The sequence below is a fragment of the Microcaecilia unicolor genome, chromosome 3, assembly GCF_901765095.1.
Source record: "Microcaecilia unicolor chromosome 3, aMicUni1.1, whole genome shotgun sequence".
Taxonomy (NCBI): domain Eukaryota; kingdom Metazoa; phylum Chordata; class Amphibia; order Gymnophiona; family Siphonopidae; genus Microcaecilia; species Microcaecilia unicolor.
This window is the reverse complement of record NC_044033.1, coordinates 249,081,882-249,101,859: the sequence shown is the minus strand read 5'-3', so window position 1 is coordinate 249,101,859 and position 19,978 is coordinate 249,081,882. Positions and strand designations below refer to the sequence as shown.

At 40.3% G+C, this 19,978-nt stretch overlaps 1 protein-coding gene across 1 annotated transcript in view; it reads right to left on the bottom strand.

Moving 5' to 3' along the window:
• Positions 1-11,664, bottom strand: part of LOC115464591 (vomeronasal type-2 receptor 26-like) — a 38,419-nt gene extending 26,755 nt beyond the window's left edge. The window contains exon 1 of the mRNA XM_030194954.1: positions 11,642-11,664. Within this exon, the coding sequence (XP_030050814.1) occupies positions 11,642-11,664 (23 nt within the window). The remainder of the gene's footprint in view (positions 1-11,641) is intronic.
• Between the last annotated feature and the right edge of the window lie 8,314 nt (positions 11,665-19,978).

Below are 19,978 nucleotides of genomic sequence, written 5' to 3'. Positions count from 1 at the left end.
TCCATGGCTAACCACTAATTTTCAACAGCACTTAACCCATTAGCGCTGCTGAGAACTGGTTAGTGCAGAACTGAAAACCAGCTCTTTAGGGTGTGTGTTCTGGGGGCAGTTGTCCAGTTAAGAGCCAAATGTCAGCCAAGGTAACTGAATAAATAGGACCGAATAAAAGTCAGTCCTGTTTATATGTGGGTTCTTCATAGCCGGTTAAGTACTCAATATTTTAACTGGCTCCGCAAACCTGGAACGTTAACACTGGTGCCTGGAAATGCCCTGACATTGAGTTTCCAGGTGTAACGCTGGTGGTGATCAGCAAAACACAGATTTATTTATTTATTTTAATATTTATATACCACCTATACACCTAGGTGGTTTACAAAATAAACATACATAACCAACATAGACAGAAGTGATGAGCTATTGCTGCTGACAACTATCAGAAGAAAGACAACATTTCATGATGAATGTAAGACCTACAGAATTGCTGCGTGCATCTAATGGAGCCTCCTACAAACACACAAACTTCACACCATTGAGTTAAGTAACCCAAATTCATCAATGTGACTGCCAAGAGAGATGGACAACTCTACTTACGAATAGTGACCTTTACGCAACGGATACGTTGTAAAAGGTTCAGTTTCAATTTGCAAGAAAACCTCAATGGTTATTAATGCCCCAATTACAATGTCTCCTTCTCTGCTGAGGACAGTCGTTAAGGCGTTTTCTCCTAGAAAGCATTTTGGGTCAACTTTCTTCCATAGGACTCCACTAAAAAGCAATGTAATCAGTGGCCAAAGTGTTTTCATCTCTCAAAACTGGAATAATTATCACTAGAGTAGTCTCTGCTCTCCTTCCATCTCTATTCAGCCCTGGAGATAGTCAAGAACACTGTCAATTTTGAAGCCTTGGCCATCGGTCCTCCAGAATTATGGGCAGAGAATATGCCACATTTACCGAGTATTTTTAAATTACGCATGGGTAGATCCTCTTCCTGCATGTGGAGACAAGATCACAACTGCTGTCACGGTGTCAAGGCTGCCTGTTCAGCTTCAGAGAGCTCAGTGTAGGTTTTATAGGGACCTGCTGCTCATTGATTCAACCTCAAGGTCTCCTGGGCTTTGCATTTAATATTAATTATAGATTGTTCTGTGTTTTTTTTCAAATAATAGTAATGCATCCTTACAAGAGACAACCCTTAATTAACAGTGACAGAACATTAATCTAGAGTGTTTTGTAAGTATTATAACTTTTAACCCCTGCCAGTAGTTCACAGGCTTACAGTCTGTGGCATAGACATAATTTGAGTTTCTAGTTTTGGGGTAAGGGAGGCAAAGAGATAGGGAGGTCAGATTGACTGTGGGGGGGGGGGGGGGGGGGGGGAAGTGGAGGGGGGAGGAGAAATTCTTTAAAATTCACTACCCTGAAACTACAAGATAATGTCCCAGGAACCATTTATGCAGCAAACCTATTAAATTGCCTCATTTAAGCAATCTTTCTAGAAGAAAGGGAAACCTGCTGTTTATAAAGGGTGGAACAGAACTCTTAAGACACATCCTGAACCTAAATTTCTGTGCATTTACTTTGTGTCTTCAGAACCTCCTCTAACAGTGGCTGACTAGCTGGAACGTTCTCTACTGCCTGGCATCTGTGACAGAATTGAAGAATGCGTGGGATAAACACAGAGGATCCAATTATAGCAAAATTTAAATGACCTGATAGCTGGAGTGAGCTTTGATGGCAGCTTCAGAGGTTGGGAAATAAGACCAATGCACTTCTATGGTCCGGGTCCCATAAATGGCAAAGACAGATCAGGATCAAGGCTGGCGTGGGCTTCGATGGCAACTCCAGTAGCTGGGAAATAGGGCCAGTTGGTAGGGGGAGGCAGGGATTAAGTATGTCAGTGTTTAATCATGAAGAAGTGGAACCTTTGCAGAGTGCCAGATTCACTCTGGTCACCTTGTTAGGCAGACTGAATGGACCGTGCAGGTCTTTGTCGACATTTACTATGTTACTATGAATTAAAATACCTTGTCCTAAAAACACTCAAAACCTGTGCAATAAGCCTGCCCTAATATAACAGCACTAATTCCTAAGACTCCACCAGCAACCGCCCTACCTATGAAATGGCAGCACTGCAAATATTACAGTGGGCCCCTAGAACACCAAGACACTGTCTCCTGGGAAAAGCAATCAAAGTAGACTGCTGCAGAATCTGACACAGAAACCATATACTAGGAAAATGCCTCACCTTGATCACATATATCAACCCTCATCAAATACAAAAATAGAAATATGCAGAGAAGAATGCAGCAGCAAGACTGATAGAAGGTTGCAAGCGATGTGACCATATCACACCATTTTTGCAAAAACTTCACTGGCTACCAGTACAATATGGGGACTAAATTTAAAACTCTATAGGTATCATTTTCAAAAGAGAAGGACGCCCATCTTTCGACATAAATCGGAAGATGGACGTCCTTCTCCCAGGGTCGTCTAAATCGGTATAATTGAAAGCTGATTTTGGACATCCCCAACTGCTTTCCATCGCAGGGACAGCCAAAGTTGAAGGGGGCGTGTCGGAGGCGTAGTGAAGGCGGGACTTGGGCATGCCTAACACTTGGACATCCTTGACCCACAATTGAAATAAACAAGGACGTCCCTGACGAACACTTGGACGACTTTACCTGGCCATGTTTTTCTTACGACCAAGGCACAAAAAGGTGCCCAAAATGACCAGATGACCACCGGAATCGGGGATGACCTCCCTTTACTCCCCAGTGGTCACTAACCCCCTCCCACCCTCTAAAAATATCTTTCAAAATATTGATTGCCAGCCTCAGATGTCATACTCAGGTCCGTGACAGCAGTATGAAGGCCCCTGAAGCAGTATTAGTGGGTGCAGTGCACTTCAGGCAGGCGGAACCAGGCCCATACCTTCCCGACCTGTTACGTTTGTGGAGGAAACAGCGAGCCCTCCAAGACCCACCAGAAACCCACTGTACCCACGTGTAGGTGCCCCCCTTCACCTGTAAGGGCTATGGTAGTGGTGTACAGTTGTGGGTAGTGGGTTTTGGGGGGAGGTTGGGGGGCTCAGCACACAAGGTAAGGGAACAATGAACCTGGGAGCAATTTATGAAGTCCACTGCAGTGCCCCCTAGGGTGCCTGGTTGGTGTCCTGGCATGTGAGGGGGACCAGTGCACTACAAATGCTGGCTCCTCCCACGACCGAATGGCTCTCATCTGGTCATTTCTGAGATGGACGTCCTTGGGTTTCGATTATCGCCGAAAATCAGAAACGACCAAGTCTAGGGACGACCGCACCTCGAATATTGTGTTCAATTCTGGTCGCTGCATCTCAAAAAAGATATATTGGAATTAGAAAAGGTGCAGAGAAGGGCAACAAAAATGATAAAGGGGATGGGACGACTTCCCTATGAGGCTGAGGGGAGATATGATAGAGGTCTATAAAATAATGAGTGGAGTTGAACGGGTAGATGTAACATTCTGGCAACAAATATATACCGACGAATGGATAACAACTACAGACTCACTCCAATTCCTAGAAGAATGGGACAACAGACGCAGAACAGTTCTAGACAAGATAGCACCACTCCAAACTAGAACCTCACATAGGAAAAGCTCAATCCCATGATTCAACGAAGAATTGAAAGAACTAAAAACACAGGTTAGAAGACTAGAAAGAGCATGGAGGAAAAAAAAAAAACAGACGAACACACACTCAGAAACAGCTACAAAGAAAATACAAATACAACATCAGACAAACCAAAAGAACGTTCTACAAAACTATAATAGGACCAAATTACAAGGATTGGCACAAACTCTTTTCATTTGTAAACAATCTCCTAAACACCACACAGGCCACCTCGAATAGCATAGACACCCCATCGGCAACCAACCTAGCGAATTATTTCAAGGAAAAAATCATAAAACTCCGACGCATGATACCCAGCAATACCATTGAGTACACAAGTATCCTTGAATGCTTAGACCCAAAACCTGGGGAATATCCAGCCGATCGATCATGGACCAATTTTGACTTGATTTCAGCAGATGAACTCACATACTGGCTCAGAAAATATGCCAAATCTCAATGCAAACTTGACATTTGCCCTACTAGCCTAATAAGAGCCGCCCCCAAGCAATTCAAAACAGACCTCACGAACCAAGTAAACTACAGACTCCTAAATGGTCTCTTCCCCACGGATAAAGGAAATATCCTTCTCACTCCGCTGCCAAAAGATGCTAAGAAAAGCACAATGGACCTAACCAACTACTGACCAGTTGCCTCTATCCCGCTCATAACAAAATTGATGGAAGGCATAGTGACGAAACAACTCACGGAATACCTAACCAAACACTCAATTCTACATGAATCTCAGTCAGGATTTTTGTTTGTAAATTTCCAGGTACTGGATCCCTGAACCTAACTCTTGCACAGTAAAGTAAATTCTGACCTTTAAATTCCAAACTTCTCAACTTTCTGGCTATAGGTGAGATACCTGATATTCTCTTTAATTTAATGCTTATTGCTTAATTAATTAATTTGCCCTGTGAAACCTTTTCTTTCTTTCTTTCTTTCTTTCTTTCTTTCTTTCTTTCTTTCTTTCTTTCTTTCTTTCTTTCTTTCTTTCTTTCTTTCTTTTCCTGCCAAGCTCTGATAGAGAGGAGAGGCTGTTTTAAACTGCATAGCACTCAATTGAGGCTCTGAAGTTGCATTTTACATTGCTGAAACTGCTATTATTATTATTATTATAATTATTGGGAATATTTAGATTTATATCATAAGAAGGAAAGTTTTATATTCTAGGGCAATTTTGAAAGTTAAATCAATTGAAAAATCTTTGATTAGACTGTACCAATTCTGGTCCCCATCTAGAGAATTGCTTTGATAACAGCAGTTAGCTGACACACTGGGACTTATAATCCCACCCACCCTCCCCACAGTCCACCCACCCCAGGGTTTTCCACTCATTTATAGACAAACCAAACCTCATTACCTTACTCAATCATACAAAGGCAATCTTGCAGACTGTTAACCCAACATACTACACCTGTTCATACCCATTTCAACCAATCAGGATGACTTTTATTCTCTGCAATAATTGTGGTGCTTTAGTTTCAAGGCCAATCATCTGGAGACTTAAAGCTTGTCCTATCTGTCTTCAGCTATCTAGTTTACAACAAGAGCTCAGTAAAGTAATGCAAGAATTGGATACAATTAAAGCAGCTTCAAGGACTGCACAGAAAAATAGCTTCTCATCACTCCCTCAAAGAATAAAACCACATAAGAACAGATGGTTCACAGTAGGCTCATGTGACACAGAAGCATCCGCCCGCACAAGTGTTGCCACTAAAGAATTCTTTTGCTCCATTACAGCACTGTAATGCTCCTGAAAATAGAACTGAGGCAGAGGAAAAAGCAATAGAGTTGGAACAAAAAGACATGAAGGTACCCAAAGTGAAAAGACACCCCCAAATCACTAATGTTGAAACACATACCAAGAAATATAGATGGAAAGCAATGGCCACAAATGCTCGTAGTCTAAGCAATAAAGTTCATGACCTTCAAGCCCTGATGTTGGATGCAGACTTAGATGTTGTTGCAATCACAGAGACATGGCTCAACGGTTCCCACGAATGAGATACAAGCATACCAGGCTATAATCTATTTAGGAAGGATAGAGAGGGTCGAAAAGGTGGAGGAGTAGCTCTGTATGTAAGGAATGATATCATGGCGACTGAAATGACAGGGACCTGGGGAAAAGAAGAAGCGATATGGATCACCTTAAAAAGAGAGGATAGAACCTCGGTCCAAGTGGGTGTTGTCTACAGACCCCCGACACAATTAGAGGGACTAGATAAAGATCTGATCGCAGATATTCAAAAATAAGGAAAGAAAAAAGAGGTTCTGTTGATGGGAGATTTCAATCTGCCGGATGTAGATTGGAAGGTTCCGTCTGTCAAATTGGAAAGAAGTAGAGAGATCGTGGATGCTTTCCAAAGTGCTCTGCTCAGACAGATGGTGACGGAACCCACGAGGGATGGAGCGATGCTGGATCTGGTGCTCACAAATGGGGATAGTGTGTCAAATGTCCGAGTGGGTGCACACCTGGGAAGCAGTGACCATCAAACGGTTTGGTTTGATATAACGGCTGAAGTGGAGGGCGGCCACTCTAAACTCAAAGTCCTGGATTTTAAGCATGCTGACTTTAGTAAAATGGGGGAATACCTGAGGAAGGAGATGATGGGCTGGTAGGATGTACATGAAGTGGAAGGGCAGTGGTCCAGGCTGAAAGAAGCAATAAATAGGGCCACAGACTTTTATGTAAGGAGAGTAAATAAAACCAAGAGAAAAAGGAAACCGATATGGTTCTCCAAGCAAGTGGCTGAGAAAATAAAGGCTAAAGAGTTAGCGTTCCAGAAATATAGAAAATCTCAAGAAGAGGAACACGGGGAGGAATACCGGATGAAACTGAAAGAAGCCAAGAGAGAGGTACGTCTGGCGAAGGCGCAAGCGGAAGAACAAATGGCTAGAAATGTAAGGAGGGGCGACAAAAATTTCTTCAGGTATATTAGTGAAAGAAGAAGGACTAAAAAGGGAATTGTGAGACTAAAAGATACAGCGAACCGCTATGTAGATAATGATGAAGAAAAAGCCAATTTGCTAAATAGATACTTTTGTTCGGTTTTCACTGAAGAAAATCCTGGAGAAGGACTGCGAGGGACTGGCAAAAGTACACCTAAGAATGGAATGGATATAGCACCGTTCATGGAAGAGAGTGTGTATCAACAACTTGGAAAGCTAAAGGTGGACAAAGCCATGGGACCGGACAGGATCCACCCCAGAATATTGAGGGAGCTCAGAGAGGTTCTGGCGGGTCCTCTTAAAGATTTGTTTAATAAATCCTTAGAGATGGAAGAGGTTCCGAGGGACTGGAGAACGGCGGAGGTGGTCCCTCTTCACAAAAGTGGTGATAGGGAAGAAGCTGGAAACTACAGGCTGGTAAGCCTCACTTCGGTTATTGGAAAAGTAATGGAAGCCATGCTGAAGGAAAGGATAGTGAATTTCCTAGAAGCCAATAAGTTGCAAGATCCGAGAAAACATGGTTTTACCAGATGGAAATCGTGCCAAACGAATCTCATTGAATTCTTTGATTGGGTAACTGGAAAATTGAATCATCGACGTGCTGTAGACGTAATCTACTTAGATTTTAGCAAAGCTTTTGACACGGTTCCTCACAGGAGGCTCTTAAATAAACTAGATGGGCTGAAGATAGGTCCCGAAGTGGTGAACTGGATTAGGAACTGGTTGACGGACAGACGACAGAGGGTGGTGGTAAATGGAGTTCGCTCGGAGGAGGGAAAGGTGAGTAGTGGAGTGCCTCAGGGATCGGTGATGGGGCCGATTCTGTTCAATATATTTGTGAGTGACATTGCCGAAGGGTTAGAAGGTAAAGTTTGCCTATTTGCGGATGATACTAAGATTTGCAACAGAGTGGACACCCGGGAGGGAGTGGAAAGCATGAAAAGGGATCTGAGGAAGCTAGAAGAATGGTCTAAGGTTTGGCAATTAAAATTCAATGCGAAGAAATACAAAGTGATACATTTAGGGAGTAGAAACCCACGAGAGACTTATGTGTTAGGCGGAGAGAGTCTGATAGGTACTGAGGGGGAGAGGGATCTTGGGGTGATAGTATCCGAGGATCTGAAGGCGACGAAACAGTGTGACAAGGCGGTGGCCGTAGCGAGAAGGTTGCTAGGCTGTATAGAGAGAGGTGTGATCAGCAGAAGAAAGGAAGTGTTGATGCCCCTGTACAAGTCGTTGGTGAGGCCCCACCTAGAGTATTGTGTTCAGTTTTGGAGGCCGTACCTTGCGAAGGATGTTAAAAAAATGGAAGCGGTGCAGAGAAAAGCTACGAGAATGGTATGGGATTTGCGTTCCAAGATGTATGAGCAGAGACTTGCTGACCTGAACATGTATACCCTGGAGGAAAGGAGGAACAGGGATGATATGATACAGACATTCAAATACTTGAAAGGTATTAATCCGCAAAAAAATCTTTTCCAGAGATGGGAAGGCGGTAGAACGAGAGGACATGAAATGAGATTGAAGGGGGGCAGACTCAAAAAAGATGTCAGGAAGTATTTTTTCATGGAGAGGGTGGTGTATGCTTGGAATGCGCTCCCACGGGAGCTGGTGGAGATGAAAACGGTAACGGAATTCAAACATGCGTGGGATATGCATAAAGGAATCCTGTGCAGTAGAAATGGATCCTCAGAAGCTTAGCCAAAATTGGGTGGCAGAGCAGGTGGGGGAAGAGAGGTTGGTGGTTGGGAGGCGAGGATAGTGGAGGGCAGACTTATACGGTCTGTACCAGAGCCGGTGATAGGAGGCGGGACTGGTGGTTGGGAGGCGGGAAATACTGCTGGGCAGACTTGTACAGTCTGTGCCCTGAAAAAGACAGGTACAAATCAAGGTAAGGTATACACATATGAGTTTATCTTGTTGGGCAGACTGCATGGACCATGCAGGTCTTTTTCTGCCGTCATCTACTATGTTACTATGATCAAATCACAGAACTGAAACTGTACTAGTGTCTGCAATGAATTCATTCAAAAAAACAATTGCTACTGGCAAGAACATACTCGTATTACAATTCGACATGTCCAGTGCTTTCGACATGGTGGATCACGGAATATTACTACACCTATTAGAATACTTCGGAATCGGAGGTCCAGTTCTGAAATGGTTCGAAGGATTCCTCACCACCAGATCCTACCAAGTAACAATGAATACTGACAGATCACCACCTTGGATACCGGAATGTGGAGTTCCTCAAGGTTCCCCCCTTTCACCAACTATTTTCAACCTAATGATGATACCACTAGCCAAACTTCTAGCCAATCAAAACCTTAACCCCTACATATATGCTGATGATGTCATGATCTACATCCCGTTCAAAAGTGACCGAAAGGAAATAACCAACGAGATCAACCAGAGCCTCCAAATCATGCACTCTTGGGCGGACTCATTCCAGTTAAAACTTAACGCAGAAAAAACTCAATGTCTAGTTCTCACTTCCCAATATAACACAAACAAATACCCTACCGTAACCACACCATACTGCACACTTCCTATTTCAGAAAATCTGAAAAATCTTGGAGTCACTATTGATCGAAACCTCACACTCGATACCCACATGAAGAATACAATGAAAAAAATGTTCTACTCGATGTGGAAACTCAAAAGAATAAAAACCTTTTTCCCAAGAAACATCTTCCGCACACTAGTACAGTCATTAGTGATAAGTCACTTGGACTACTACCCTGTACGCAGGCTGTAAAGAACAGACCATTAAAAAACTCCAAACAGCCCAGAACACCGCAGCCAGACTCATTTTTGGAAAAACTAAATACGAAAGTGTGAAGCCCCTAAGAGAGAAACTGCACTGGCTCCCGCTCAAGGAACGAATTGAGTTCAAGATCTGCACAATCGTTCACAAAATCATCCACGCAGATGCCCCACTCTATATGTTAAACCTAGTGGACTTACCGCCCAGAAACTCCAAAAGATCAGCCCACAAATTCCTCAATCTGAACTTCCCCAGCGGTAAAGGAATTAAATACAGTCATATGCCACTATTGCATACAAAAGCACACAGATATGGAACGCACTACCCATGACCCTGAAAACCACGGACAATCTAACCAGCTTTCGCAAATCGTTGAAGACACATCTCTTAAACAAAGCCTACAAAAGACATCCTTAATGAAACAAACCATTCCTTAAACCTCTCAGGTTCATCAAAAAACACCTCTCACATGACCTTACCCAACACCTTCCCATCTAAATCCCCATCTACCTCCAGCCTACTATCGATTGTATTCAAGATCATGTAATGACTACATCATAATAACACTCTGTAAGCCACATTGAGCCTGCAAAAAGGTGGGAAAATGTGGGGTACAAATGCAATAAATAATAATAATAAAAATAATAATAATAATAAGCGTCTGTTTACGCTTTCCAAAAATACTAGGACTAGGGGGCATGCAATGAAGCTACAATGTAGTAAATTTAAAACGAATCGTGTAATTAAACTCTGGAATTCGTTGCCAGAGAATGTGGTAAAGCTTAGTGGAGTTTAAAAAAGTTTTAAAAAAAGTTTAAAAAAGGTTTGGACTGCTTCCTAAAGGAAAAGTCCATAGACCGTTATTGAATGGACTTGGGGGAAAATCCACTATTTCTGGGATAAGCAGTATAAAATGTTTTGTATTTTTTTGGGGATCTTGCCAGGTATATTGTGACCTGGATTGGCCACTGTTGGAAACAGGATGTTGGGCTTGATGAACCTTTGGTCTTTTCCAGTATGGCAATACTTATGCACTTATGTGCGGATTTGGACATCCCTGATGGTATTTTCGAAACGAAAGATGGACGTCCATCTTGTTTCAAAAATACTTGTTTTGCGAGGACGTCCATATCAAAACATGGACATACCTTTCGAAAATGCCCCTCCACGTCTGATCTTCAAGGCCCCTCTCCAAAAGACATTACACGATGTGATACCCGGAAATGAGCCTTCTCCAGAGTAGCCTCCACACTCTGGAATGCACTGCCTGAAAGGCTGCGCTTAACACAAGACTATCTCTACTTTAGGAAGCAGGTGAAAGCTTGGCTCTTCAACCAGGCCTTTAATGGAAGAAGTAACTAACTTGTTAGTCTCACTCAGAAGGAGTGACTCGGTCGGCACATAATGCAGCGGGACATGTTTATCCACTCCAACCCTAGCTGAGATAATATTTAACCATCTCTCTGACCTCATGTGCAACTTTCTTTAAATCAATCACCTTACTTTCTAACACTTCCTGCTTTCTTACCTATCTATATGTTACAACTTTGCCTTACCCTTCACTATCAATTATAATATTCTATTACATATTTTGTAGTCATTGCAAGTAGTATATCATGCCAAACTTTGTATTGTTTTTGAATATTTTTACTGCTGTAATTGCCTACTGCTCATGTTTGATCTATTCTTACTGTACACCGCCTTGAGTGAATTCCTTTCAAATAGGCGGTAAATAAATCCCAATAAATAAATAAATAAATAAATAAATAAAATTAAGTGTCCAGATGTTGTATGCAGTACGGCACCAGAGAAATAGAAACAGAAATGCACTTCCTGCTCTGCTGAGCTAATAAAAAAATACGAGATTCCTTATTCCCAAAGCTTAGGATTTGGCTTTGACTTTGGATAAAGCAGCGAAATATGAACAAGAAAGGTGCAGCAGCACGACATTCTGAAGCTAAGTGTTCATTTTGAATATAAAAGTATTAAAAAAGTTAAAAAAAAAATGAAAAATAGGCTATATGCCATATAAGAGAGTTAAATTAAATTAAAAGAATTAAATGCATCGATGAGGAATATCTGCCCACCATAAAAAGTGCCTGGCTCACGTTATTAGCCTGTGTGGTGGTGACAGAGGTATCTGAATGATCCTATACAATAATACCCTTTAAGTTTATACTGAAGAAGATTCTGAAATAATTTGAGAGCTGGGTAATGTTTTGTGATCTATAAATAAAACCCCCTCTACTGAATAGTGATACCATATTTACGTGATTATTCCCAAAGCTGACATGTTCTATTCAGAGGCTCTTTTACTAAACCGCGTTGGCACCTACGCGAGCATCAATTTTGGACTACTGCCCAGCTACCATGTGGCCTGGGAGGGTAATTTCATTTTTTACGCGAGTCCACTACGCTTGACGCTAACCAGGCATTAAGCGTCATTGTATGCGTGTAGACCATTACTGCCCGGTCTAGGTCAATGGGTGGTGGTAAGGTCTCAGGCCCAAAATAGATGCGTGACAATTTTGCTGTTTTTCAGCACACCTTAGTAAATTACACATGTAGATTATAAAGTACTAGAATTGACAGTCATTTTTTATTTTATTTTTTTGCAATCTAGGTGTGAGAGTTTATACCAGCTCTATGGCTGCTGTGAATGTCCATGACTGCAGAGGAGACGCATGGAAGGTGGCTTATTCCAGTATAAATAATAGGCTTCAAATAGGTTCTTTCCTAGCCCCTAAGTCTGGGAATCCTTATTACAATTATTATTTATTTAGAATTTTTATATATTTCTAATCTCTTTATCCAACAAACATGACCTAAATGTAACATTGAAAGATAAAAGCATTATTTGGTTTACTATGGGCTTTGATTTCCTTTACATTTCTGGTCATTATATTTTTATCTCAATTTATTACCATTTATCCTTTATCATTTATTAAAATTTACTAAATCTGCATTGTCATGGAACATCTGGCACCCACCTGGGGCTAACCCTGTGGCCGCTTGGAGGGTCTGTCCTAGCACTGGTCAGGCCCACTACCGCCTGTGCACGTGCTGTACTCTGGCATACCCTTCCACCCACCTACTGGGTTAGGCTTGCCTCTGGGCGAGTCTCCCACCAGCTACTTAATTCCCCAGTAGTTTCTAAGAACACTGGGGCCACACTTCCAGGGGTCTGACAGTTCCTAGAAAGCACCCACAGACCCAAAACACAAACCACCAGGATTATTAGTAAGTCCAGGCCAAACAGAGACAATAACTAATAAGGTTTATTGTCACAGAATTCAAACAGTGAACTACATAAAACAGATGGAAACGTAACAGGCAATAACAGGTAACTGAATAAGGATTTATTTATTTATTTGTCACATTTGTATCCCACATTTTCCCACCTATTTGCAGGCTCAATGTGGCTTACAAAGTACTGGAGGTCGCTTATAGTCTCCTGTGTGAAAAAATACAAAGTGATGTTGTGGTAATAAGAAGTTCATGTGAACAGTGGAATGGATGTGTTATGGCCATTATGTGCTTTGCTTTTGTTGTGTTGCCGAGATCAGTCATTTAGGTTGGATCGGTAGGGTATGCCTTCTCAAACAGGTTAGTGTTTAGTAATTTACAGAAGTTTAAGTGGTTGTACATTGTTTTCACGGCTGTTGGTAATGCGTTCCATGGTTGTGTGCTTATGTAGGAAAAGCTGGATGCATAAGTGGATTTGTATTTAAGACCTTTGCAGCTTGGGTAATGCAGATTTAGATATGTTCATGTTGATTTAAATGTGTTTCTGGTTGGTAGGTCAATAAGGTCTGTCATGTATCCCGGGCGTCACCGTAAATAATTTTGTGGACCAAGGTGCAGATTTTGAAGGCAATACGTTCTTTGATTGGGAGCTAGTGTAGTTTTTCTCGGAGAGGTTTAGTGCTTTCAAATCGTGTATTCCAAATATAAGACTGGCTGCTGTGTTTTGGGCTGTCTGAAGCTTCTTTAGGATTTGTTCTTTGCATCCCGCATAAATTCCATTACAGTAGTCTGTGGCTTAGTACCATTGACTGTGTCAGCTTATGAAATGCTTTCCTCTGAAAGAATGGTTTCACGCATTTGAGTTTCCACATTGAATGGAACATTTTCTTTGTTGTGGATTTCACTTGGCTCTCTAGTGTTAAGTTGCGGTCTAGTGTGACGCCGAGGATTTTCTGGTTGTCTGAGATAGGGAGGGTGTAGTCTGGGGTGTTGATATTTGTGGGGCTGTCTGCACTGTATTGGGATGAGAGGATGAGGCAGTGTGTTTTTTCTTTATTGAGTTTTAGGTGAAATGCATTAGCCCAAGATTCCATGATGTTCAAACTGAGCTTGATTTCATTGGTGATTTCTGTCTAACTAAACATTTGTTTACTACCTGGGTAGAAGCTGTGGAGTTCAGGATATATAGCTGCTCACAGGTTATAAAATATAACTGCTCACAAGGCAGTGGTGTGCTGGAGCCGGCTCGCACCGGCTCTGCAGAGCCGGTTGTTAATTTTTGAAGAATTTTGCGAGCCGGTTGTTCAGCTGTCAGCGAGATGGGAGGACAAAGTTTTTTTCCCCTGGCTGGAGGTACGCATGCCCGCACACACCAGCTGCCTCCTCGTGCTGCATTGGGCTGGTTCCAGTGGGTACCAAGGGCGGGGTGGGGCGGACCGCCTGGGTGCAAACCAATGGGGTGTCCTGGCTTCTTCTAACTTCTGCTCCGTCCATGCTGCACCGGCGCGCGCCTTACCTTTTCGGCTCACTTGTCTCCTCCCAGTGGCTCCTCAGTCCTCTTGCTCTCTCTCCGCCAAGCCAGTGCGCCCTTCCTTTTGCAGTAGCGGCTCCTCCCGCTCTCTCTCCATCTCTCCGGTTGAGTCCCGCCCATCCGTCAACGTCACGACGCCTTCCTCCCCCTGCGGCACCCTGCACGCCAGTGAGTGCGCCCTTCCTGTGTCTGTAACGGCTCCTGCAGCTGGTGTTTGGCTCCTTTGTCCGTCCCAGATCATACGAGCTTGTAGCGCCTTCTGTTCTGCTTCCTGCACACACTGCTAGTTCACAGTCCTCCACACACCCCTGCCAGCCACACCAGTCTATCGTCCTCCTCGTCGGCAGAAGAATGTTCTTGGATCACTTCCATCCAGCCAGGTAATTAGGCCCCGCGGCGCAATCTAATATTTATTTATTTAAATTGACAAAAAAAAACATTTTCATTGCATTTTCTGCTGCTGCTAGTTTGAGAACAGCAGCAAGCTGCAGCCAGGGGGGATCATAAAATGTGAAAAGGAGGGACGGGGGGGGGGGGGGGGCAAGATAGCAATAATAATAGTAATAACAACAACAACAACAACAACAACAAAGAACACTACTCTGGATGGGAGAGAAAGGGCAATGGCAATGGGCATGAATGGCTAAATTTCAGTGAGGATATCCTGTTTCCTGATGCCTGGGTTCGTCTTACTGTTGTTGTTGTAATCTACCATGGGAAGCCTGGTGTTATAAAGTTGATGGAATGTATTGAAATTAAATGGAAGTAGAGAATTAAACTCTCCTTTCATTGGGGCACATGGAATCAGATCTTCATCTGTTTTGTAGAAGTTTACCTTTTTACACAAATGGATTATTCTGCTTTGAACATGTTCCAGGGGGAAGTGGTTTTATCAGTCAAAATAAATATTTTGTTTCATGCAGCTTTCTTTTGTTTATACATAAATGGGTTATATAAGCCCCTAATGCAGCCCATATTGGTTTTCTTATATTTTGTTCTTGTGATAACTTATACTGTGCCAAAACTGAAAACTCTTATCTCTGTCTGGTCGGTAATAGAAGGCGCTCATTGTGAACACTATCTAGCCTAAAAGGTTGTTTTGTGGCTGTATGAAGAATTGTGATATTGAATAAATAAGCGTATGTGTGTGTCCTTAGTCATGATGATGCATCCTAAGTTTATATAATCCTTTCAAGAAATCCAGTTAATCTTTTAACTTATTAGTGGAGCATTACCACAGAGGCTTGGTATGGTCGCATTTTCAATATGGTAATACTACAGCCCAGCTAAGGAACAGCCAGGTTAATTTGAGTTAGTCTTCACTGGACCAAACTTGCGTTCATTGTGCCATCACTATCCAGCAGGTAGGCAGTGTCTTAAAAGATGGAGGATAAAGGATTTTTAAAAAAAACATTTATCATACATTCCAAGCAAAGTTGGGTTACATTTCAAAATACACTGAGACAGAATAATAGAATTCAGTTATATCATGGGAACAAATAGATGATATGTCTGAAACATTTGTGATTAGCATATATATGATATATACCCAACTGAGCATTTAAAAGTTTGTCCTTTATTGATACCATATGTTCAGAAATCCATAGCCATTTAGTATAGGTAGTTATTCAAAGATTATCACATTCATACACCAGAACAGGCATCCATCACATCACATTGCAAAAGAAAACAACTTCTACACAGTACGTCCAAAATTTTATTTTTATTTCCTTTTCTTTCTTCCAAAATTCCAGACAGCACATGTACAGATCAGTAGGAGGACCCAAAGCACTCCAAAACAAGTAAAGTCAGAAACAACACAGTTTATTGTTCAACCACCCTTAGGATTTACCTTGGATTTAAAAAGCAAAACCATGTGCATATCCTTTGTACCAATAATGTATAATAAAGTTACGTTATCAGCCCCAGACTCAGTCAAACTCAAATCTGGAAGGAAGTTTTTTGAAAAGTAGTTTGATGTGTTTTAACTAAAATCCAATTACACGTTTGCTACAATTAAATATTTCTTTAGCAAAGATATATTAGCAACCATTTAAATTTTGTATCCTCTATTTTGGCAAATCAAAAGTAAAAAAGCAGATCAATAAAGACAAAAAAATAGAACAGGAGGGTAACAGAAGAAGTGGTTTATTACAAGTTACCCGACGTGGCCACGTTTCGCCCTCAGGCTGCGTCAGGGGTAAAAAAACTACAAAATAAAATTACATAATGAATAAAACATAAACATCACATTGTATATTTGATAATAAAACATATCTAAAAACACTATCACATCATATAAAATAAAAACAGATTAAATCTAAAAACATAATACAATAAAATATAATATCAAATCAATATCAGTTAAAAACATTCAGATGAAATATGCGTGCAATAAAACAATAATTTTAATACAAGTCATGATATCAACAAAAAATAATAATATCAACACTAAATGTATATCAACAGAACTGCATAAGACAGATAGGTGGAGATATACAACACTAAAATAACTGAATGACCGTACATACTAAATATCACCTACCTAATAGGCATCCCAGGCAAAGGATGTGGAACAAGCAAAGTGAACCCCTAAAAGTAGTCATACAACCACCTAAAAAATACAAAATAAAATAAATAAATAAAATCTCACAATGCTTGGCCTCAATTGCCGTCTTTTATGCACATTCAATGATCTAAAAATATTGAAATTAATATTCACTTTGTTAAAAAGTAAGAATCAGTGGGTTTCCATGTTCTAATAGATAGCAACTCAAATCAATAGAAATCAATACAAAGTACCTAAAAACATCATACTGTTCTATGACAATCACATATATCCTGATGATGATATCATTAAAAAGAACTCCACAGTGGCCATGAAAAAAACCAAATATAGAAACATCAATTGAAATTGTGCTGTTGCAACGCACCAAACGTGCTTACCCTGATACTTGTGTCATTAGAAAAAAAAAAACTTTGCAGTGGATGTAGCAATACTGATTCAGAGGCGCTCAGCCAAACTCATAGGCAATCCAGTGCTCTATGCTGCTAATTGAATGGGTGGATATACATACATAAACCCTAATGATTTTATCAATCCCACTCAGCACAACTGGCATGTAATGCAGTGCTCTTTACTGATACTTGAATAGATAGATATACAATCATCTATTTCAATCACAACTGTGGCAACATACCAACCCCCCTTTTTAGTATTAAAGCTAACAACACTAAGCTGATCAGATTACACAAATTTCAATCAAACAGACATGGAGCATCAAGCAACTGGCTTAGAAAAAATAACTGATTTAGAATTTGCACTGACAAAACATATTTAAAGCAAGCCAAGCTGTTTAAACAGTACGCACCACCATCTAAGGTCCATATGGAGTTTCTTATATCCTACCTTACATAAGTGCTTCCCAAGCTTACTCAGCAAACTTCACAATGCTATGTTGACTGGCAGCATTATAACAAACACTCTGATAGGTCCTTTAAATATCCCCTTTGAGAGTTCAAAGGTCAAAGAGAATTCTAGAACAAGAACCCACTAATCCAAACAAAAGTTTATATTAAATACTATGGACATCTCAAAAACAGATAAGTAAAAATAAAAATGGAAAAAATAAAAAAACTTTAAGACACAGGGATAATTTTTTTTTAAATTCTGTCATGTGACATTCCCAAGCAAAGGATGTGGAACAAGCATTGGATACATGTAGTAACATATACTGACCACCAGGTGGCTGATTTAAACAAACTTTGGATTAAGCAGTATATAATGGCAATCTGCTGGTAGTACTATAAAAACACTGAGAGACCAGTTTCTTGATTCAACCCAAAAGGTTTAACAGTCTTAAATCTATAAATCAAACGTTGTTCAGCTTGCAATAGCAATTTGTTCACATCTCCACCTCTCCAATTTGAATATATTCTTAAGAGAACTAAAAATCTTAACTGGTTAAAATCATGTTTAAATTCACACATGTGTGCCACTAAAGGTTTATCTAATACCTCTCTCTTTATTGCGCTTTTGTGTTCTAAAATGCGCTTATTAAATGCTCTTATAGTTTTACCAATGTAAATAAGCCCGCATGGGCAAATTGCTGCATATATTACTTGTGAAGTCTTACAATTTGACTAATGTTTTAATCATGTAACAGGGTGTTCAAAACATTTTTTTTTCAGATTGACTGGACAAACGGAACATTTTAAGCATGGGTAATGACCCCTTACTCTATCCTTATAAAGTGGGACTGGTAATGCTGATGGTAACAAAAAATCCTTCAAATTCTTATTTCTTTTGTATGCTACTACTACTACTACTACTTAACATTTCTAGAGCGCTACTAGGGTTACGCAGTGCTGTACAATTTAACAAAGAGAGACAGTCCCTGCTCAAAGAGCTTACTGCTATCATCAATTCTTTATTTGCAAAAGAATGAATGTTCTGGATCAATGGCCAATGAGATCTTAATATTTTAATGATATCAGAAGATAGATAATCATAATATAAAGTGCAATAATCTTTTGGTCATTATTTTTCTTTTCCTTATTCTGCAAAAGGTCTTTTCTATGTACCTGTTTTGCTCTTACTATACCTTTTTCAATATATTTTACAGGATAGCCTCTTTGCGTAAATCTATAAGCCATTTCTCCTATTTGCCCTTTACAATCACGATCCTCTGAACATAATATTTTTAACTCTTAAAAATTGGCTGTAAGGAAGATTACACTTTAAGGCATGACTATGACAGCTATCAAAATGTAGGAATTTGTTCTTATCAGTAGGTTTTCTATATAGTGAAGTAATAAATCTACCAGATTCTAACTGAATTTTAATATCTAAAAATGAAATTTCCTTTCTACTGAAATTAATCTGAAATTTCAAATTGCTATCACTTGTATTAAGCCATTTGAAAAAATCCATCAACCGTGATTCACTACCAGCCCAGACCACAAAAATATCATCAATGTATCTTCGCCAAAGCATAATATTCTCTCTGAAATTATTATTCTGCAAGAATTTCTCTTCAAAACATGCCATAAACAGATTAGCTAATGAAGGTGCTACCATTGCACCCATGGCGGTACCTTTTATTTGTTTGTAAAAAGTACCTTCAAAAAAGAAATAGTTTTCTTTCAATGCTATAGTGATAAGTTCCGTGATAAACTCAGTAGGTATCCTTCTAAACACACACCTATTGGATAATGCTTTCCTAATCACATCTAGAGCTTCATCCTGGGGGATATTAGTGTAGAGAGACTCCACATCAAATGTAACCAGAATGATATCTTTATTTTTAATTTGTAGATGTTCTAATATGTTAATGATGTGTGCTGAGTCTCTAATATATGAGGGAATAGATGGAACGAGAGGTCTTAAAAATACATCAGTAAATTTGGAAGTGGTTCCAAAAGAGGGCCTATGCCTGACACAATAGGTCTCCCTGGAGGGTTAATTAAGGATTTGTGAATCTTTGGGAGTATATACATGGTTGGGATGCGTGGGTGTTCTACTCTAAGAAAAATACCTTCTTTGGTTGTCAAAAAACCAGCTTCAAGCCCAATATCAATGAGAGAATCAATCTTATGTTTTAAATTACTGGTTGGATCTTTAGATAAAGGTAAATAAAAATGTTTGTCTTCTAATTGTCTCTCAATGTATTGATCTTTATCTAATAGCACAACTGCACCCCCTTTGTCTGCCTGTTTAATCACAATACTGTTATCTTTCTTCAATGTCTCAATCGCTTTCTTCTCATTTTTAGAGATATTAAAGAATGGATGTTTATTCTTTTTTTTCCAAAATCTCAATGTCCCTAAT